Below are 5,747 nucleotides of genomic sequence, written 5' to 3' on the forward strand. Positions count from 1 at the left end.
AACATCATGTTTTTTATGAGAAATTTTGACGTTTTCATAATTATTTTGAAAATGTTCCATCTTATCAGCATCCGAAGCACTCGATTGTATCCGTCGAGCTTGTCTGTTTCATATTCTATCTTATTGTGAAGAAATATGACATAACTGCGCGTCTCCTATTGATATTCCGAGATGTTTAAAATATCTGTCAATTTAAACACTTTAACGCTGTTATTCCGATGTCCGCGGAATAATTTATAGGTTTTCTTTGGCTGAAATTGATTAGAAAGCCTTGTTTTATCGAGTGAAAGAAATTTCGGCGTTACTATCTCTCAAATTCGCGAAAATAAAGTGACTGTTCTATCCTGATGACCAAAAATAAATGTCTATTTTTCATAGTACTATCTGAAAATTGATCAGAAAATCATTTCTGTAATTTTTTCTGTGTTTGATACGGAACATCATAGACTTTAAATCCCCACAGAATTAAAAACGAAGATTCATTCATTTTGGGATAAATAAGCGAACATTAACAAAAATTTAGGTGTTCTATTCTACTGACGTGGAGTGTATATATATGAAAATAGGCTTCATACTTTTTTGAAATTCCGCCTTGATGGAGATGTAGCTCTAAAACTGAAGGTACCTCCAAAAAAATTTTGATTTTGTATGCAAATATCTATACAACTGTTACAGATACAATCTCCAAATTTGGTATGTGTGACAGAATTTGATGTAGAAATAAATTTGCCAAATTATATTCAAATCGGTTTAATTCAAAGTTAATCCCAACTTTTGTGTGGGAGATTCCCGAAGGAGTGGACAAATATAGTCCATATGCGAACCTAATCTATATCTGGTGGAAATATTAGGATGGGTAAAGTATGGTCCAAATCGGTCACTACCTAAAAGAATTATCGTGCGCCCAAATTTTCCGAACATTTTCGAACTTTTGTGGGGGAGGTACCCGAAGGAGTGGACCGATATAACCCATCTTCGAACTTAAACTAATTTAGACAAATTATTACGAAATTTTGGACCGAATCGGTTTATCCGTTCAAGAGTTATCGTGCGCTCCAGCCAGCCAGATAGACCGACGGGCGGACATTTCCAAAATCGACTCCAAATTGTCTGAAACACATTTCGTCCAAACATACTTGGGGTCTAAAACCATTATTTCGATGAGACACGTTTTGCCCGTATGAAAGTGGTATGTACACACGGTGTACCCTAACCAAATTTAAATGGATGGTGCTTACACCTGGGAAATTTTTGCAGATTCTGAAACTACAATGCTCGTAGATTAGAAATATCAAGAAACAAAAAAATCGGCCGAGGGATTTTCAAATAAATCGCGATTTAAGTTCACATTTTTAGGGGTTCTTTAGGTTTTCACGATTTTGCTTGGAAACCGCGAGTTCTATGCAAATGGTCCTAAAGAAAATGTTGTAGCTGTGAAAATTCTGTACAAGATTTATCTTTATGATATTTTCGTAGATTTTACCGTTTTTGAGATATAGAAGTTCAAATTGAGACAATGCACTGACTGTATCATCTCCTTATAAAACAATAACATGCTCAGTGCGCCTTAACTAACTTTTGATGAAAAACGCTAACACATGGGAAGATTTCGCGGATTTTGAAACAGCAATGTTGATAGATAAGAAAAATAAAAAAAAACAGACGAAATCGCCGGAGGAATTTTAAATAAATCGCGATCAAAATTCACAGTTTTAGGGTTTTTTTAGGTTTTCACGATTTTGCTTGGAAACCGAAAGTCGTATCAAAATGAGTCTAAAGAAAATGTTGTAGCTGTGAAATTCTCTACAAGATTGACCTATAGGCTTTTATACCCTCAGCATTTATGCTAACGAGGGTATATACACTTTCATACGGGCAAAATGTGCCTCATCAAAATAATGGTTTTAGACCACAAGTATGTTTGGACGAAATGTGTTTCAGACAATTTGGAGTCGATTTAGCAATGTCCGTCCGTCTGTCTGGCTGGCTGGCTATAATTTGGCTTTCGTAATATTTTGTCCAAACTTAGTTTAAGTTCGAAGATGGGTTATATCGGTCCACTCCTTCCGGCACCTCCGGTACAAGTTTCATTAGCGGCAAGTCCATACTTCCTGAGAAATGAAAGTTTCAAAAAAACCCCCTACGACACCGTGTGGGGTGTTTGGAGCGCAAGGTAACTCTAGAACGGATCTGCCGATTCGGTCCAAAATTTGGCCTTAGTAATATTTTGTCCAAACATAGTTCAAGTTCGAAGATAAGCCATATCGGTCCACTCCTTCAGGACCCTCCCCCACAAAAGTTCAAAAATGTTCGGAAATATTGTTCGTACGGTAACTCTTGACGGGAGTGGCCGAATTGGTCTATACTTTACACATCCTTATATACCTACCAGATATAGGTCAGGTTCAAATATGGACTATATTTGTCCACTCCATCCGGTACCTCCCACACAAAACTTCGGATAAGTTCACTTTAAGACCTGATATCGAATCACTTTGATTTTTGTTGAAGCAACTTGCATTCGCTGCCTCAATTACGATGGTAAAAGTTTTTTTAGGGGCAAGTCCATACTTCTTGAGCAAACAGCCCGAAGAGTGTAAAACCACCTATGGCACCATATGTTGCGGCTGGAGATCCACTTCCATAACGGTCGATCCATGCCTATAATCCTAATCGACATTTTTGTCGGTTCAAACGCCCAAAATTTTTAAAACCCCCTAAATACATACGTATTTTGTGAAAACATTGTTTCAATATACACGCTGAGGGTATATCACTGTCGGCAAAGCCGACTGATACTTTTTTACTTGTTTGCTCTAATATCATTAAAATATTAACTTTTTTCGACCGTGTTTTGACGTTTTCTTATTTTTGATAGTAGTTTAGCACATTTTCTTCACAATCACAATTATGATTGATATTTGTGATATATTGGAGGTCTTTATGGGGCATTATCTTTGATTCTGGGCCGATATGAATTTTCAGACCCATTAACTCTAGAAGGGGAGTTAAAATTTTAGTTTTTGGTGCAGGTTCATTCATGAAAATAATGTCAAGAAGGAAAACAAAAGTTTTCCCTGTGACTTATTTACCTAAAATGGCTCTATTATTTCGCACACTTCTTTACAGCCTCTGCCCTGCCTAATACAAGGTCAACCCCCAAATTGGACACATTTAGACTGAATTTCATTTATGGGATAATGTTCCACTATAAAAATGCAAATTGCGCCATACAACACTTTTTAGAAGTTATTTAGAAACGTTTAATGCGTTGTAACTTCAGTGGCTCTATTATTTCGCACACCAGTGTATATATATAATATAAGTCCTATAGAAGGTCGGCCATTCAGAGTTCTGTTAACAACTTTTGACAACAAACATAATAGATTTTATATTATTGTGATTTGAGTTTCTTTGTATATTAAATCACAATAAGGTTTTTGACAACAAACATAACAATCAGGAGGGCTAGTGTCCAACTGTATAAACTGGGGATAGATATCTTTTATTTTAATTTTATATTTTACTTTTAATATAATCTATATTTTACATTCTATATTTTTTATTTTGCATTTTATGTTTTATATTTTATTTTTTATATTTTATATCTTATATTTTATGTTTTATATTTTAATTTTATATTTAATATTTTATATATTATTCTTTATATTTTACATTTTATACTTTATATTTTCTAGTTTATATTTTATATTTTATTTTTTTTTAATATTATATTTTATATATTATATATTTTATGTTTTTATTTATCATGTGCAATGGTTAACATAAAAAATATAATCTTATTAAGTCGCCATTCCTTACTTAGTAAGTGACAACATTTTTGCATTTTTTCTGCAACAAAACTGCGCAACAGTTTTTAGTTGTCATGTTTTTTTTTTTTAATTTAAAAGAATTGTATTTCAAATTGACTCTCATCCATATGTAACAAGTCAGCTTATTGTCATAATAAACCATAATTATTTCAATTGATTTACTGTTAAAACTTGCATAGTTTAAAAAAACACAGAGAATATTCTAGTCAATCAAATGCATCCAGACTAGAGACGAGCGACCAGTGACTTAACATTTGAATAGAATTGCAATTTACAAAGCACGTCAAATTTATGGCGAAAATACGTTATTATATTAAATAGGCTTTTAGGTTTAAAGGCCTATTTCCTCCTACAACTACAACGACGACGTCAATACAGAGATATTGCGCAACACTTATAATCTGATCATGTACATATCTCATTACAAACGTTATGGATGAATAGATTTGAAATAAATACAGGAAAACATCACGAATTGATTTTAATTTTCCGCCAGAGTAGAACTCGTGGGTCTTCTTATGGGAAATGTTCTGGAAAGTAATCAATTTAAATTGTAATTTTCACAAATATGCCATAACATACCTTTCCTCAGATGCCAGAAATACCAAAGAAAACACAGCATTGATAAGATGTAAGATCCCAGCCAATAGACTAAATAATGCCACACTCTTTACAATTGGTATGGCATCATTGCCACAATCTTCAATGGCATAAATATAAGTCATGGAGCAAAGTTGTAATATACCCACTATCAGGTTATATGCAATGGCCTTTAAGTTGGAGATAAGTAAATATGGTGTGAAGTAAGAATTAAACCTCTTACCCCTGGATCTGAACCAAAATTACAGGTTTTGATAAAAATTGCTGCTGTTATGCATGCTAGAAACACCAAATCAGGCACCAGGGTAATTGAATTGAGAATTAGATTTGAACCAACTTTATCGGTTATTTCCCAACCCGCAATACAATGCGAATCGAATTGGCTGTAGAGCGTTGTCATGTCCCAGATGGTTAAAATCTAAAATAATTTTTTTCATATTTCGGTATTGGTGAACAATTTGAGATCTACTTACGACTGCAGCCAAAAATAAGGCAAAACTGATCGCCTTGGCCACAACATACGGTAGCGAAAGCCATTTAAGAGGCATTCAAAGGAAAAAGGTTTCTTATTTGAAATAAAAATTTTAAATATGTATGTATATACATACATGCATACATATATATGTATGTTTCCAGAATGTCATATTTAAAGAAAATTAGAAGAAACAAGCAAAAAAGTGTCAGTCGGCTTTGCCGACAGATATATACCCTCAGCCAAAGTGAAGTGAAACTATCGACTACGGACAGATCGAATGTATTTAAGGTCTTTTCAGAATTGTATGGCCCTTTTTGGACATTTGAACTTACCTTTGAACTTAGAAGTTAAACTAAATTTGGACACAATATTAGGGGATCCCAAGTTTGGACCAAATTGTTCAAAAGATATCGTGCATACCATTTTAGTGACATTTTGTAAATACGGGGGGAAGTACCGGAAGTTGTGAACAGGTATTGCCCACATTCGAATTGAAACTACCGGAAGTTGTGGACAGGTATTGCCCATCTTCGAAATGAAACTAAATTTGGACAAAATATGACAATGTCCAAATTTTGGACAAAATCGGTTGTTGTTGTTGTAACAGTATTTGTTATTATGGATGTTTGTCTTTTCGTTCTTCTGTTCAATCTGGCTCTGGGTCTATCTCCAATTCCAGGAAAGTGGCTGCTTCGATAGGATGTGACCACTAATCCACTGAAGTTAGATGAGTAGGTTTGGCTGGGCAGTTGAAAAGGTGTTTTGTGTCGTGCGGGCCCATGCCACATACTGGGCACGGCGCGGTCGATTTCCGCCCAATAAGAATTTAGGAGACTGCA

The 5,747-nt window shown here is 34.6% G+C and overlaps 1 protein-coding gene across 1 annotated transcript; it reads right to left on the reverse strand.

The window, feature by feature from the left end:
* Positions 1-3,946: 3,946 nt before the first annotated feature.
* Positions 3,947-5,025, reverse strand: LOC141396943 (uncharacterized). The gene is made up of 4 exons (XM_073972679.1): positions 4,907-5,025; positions 4,657-4,851; positions 4,416-4,603; positions 3,947-4,363 (listed from the first exon to the last, which is right to left on the reverse strand). The coding sequence occupies exons 1-4, from the start codon at positions 4,979-4,981 to the stop codon at positions 4,315-4,317; spliced, it is 507 nt and encodes a 168-aa protein (XP_073828780.1). The 5' UTR covers positions 4,982-5,025; the 3' UTR covers positions 3,947-4,314.
* Between the last annotated feature and the right edge of the window lie 722 nt (positions 5,026-5,747).

This window comes from Musca autumnalis, unplaced genomic scaffold (genome assembly GCF_047663935.1).
Source record: "Musca autumnalis isolate F117 unplaced genomic scaffold, ASM4766393v1 scaffold_3, whole genome shotgun sequence".
Lineage (NCBI taxonomy): Eukaryota > Metazoa > Arthropoda > Insecta > Diptera > Muscidae > Musca > Musca autumnalis.

Coding starts and splice junctions, on each gene's coding strand:
- LOC141396943 (XM_073972679.1), bottom strand. CDS start 4,981: ATGCCTCTTAAATGGCTTTCGCTACCGTATGTTGTGGCCAAGGCGATC. Junction 4,852..4,906: donor CCTTATTTTTGGCTGCAGTC/GTAAGTAGATCT, acceptor AAATTATTTTAG/ATTTTAACCATCTGGGACAT. Junction 4,604..4,656: donor ATTTTGGTTCAGATCCAGGG/GTAAGAGGTTTA, acceptor TCCAACTTAAAG/GCCATTGCATATAACCTGAT.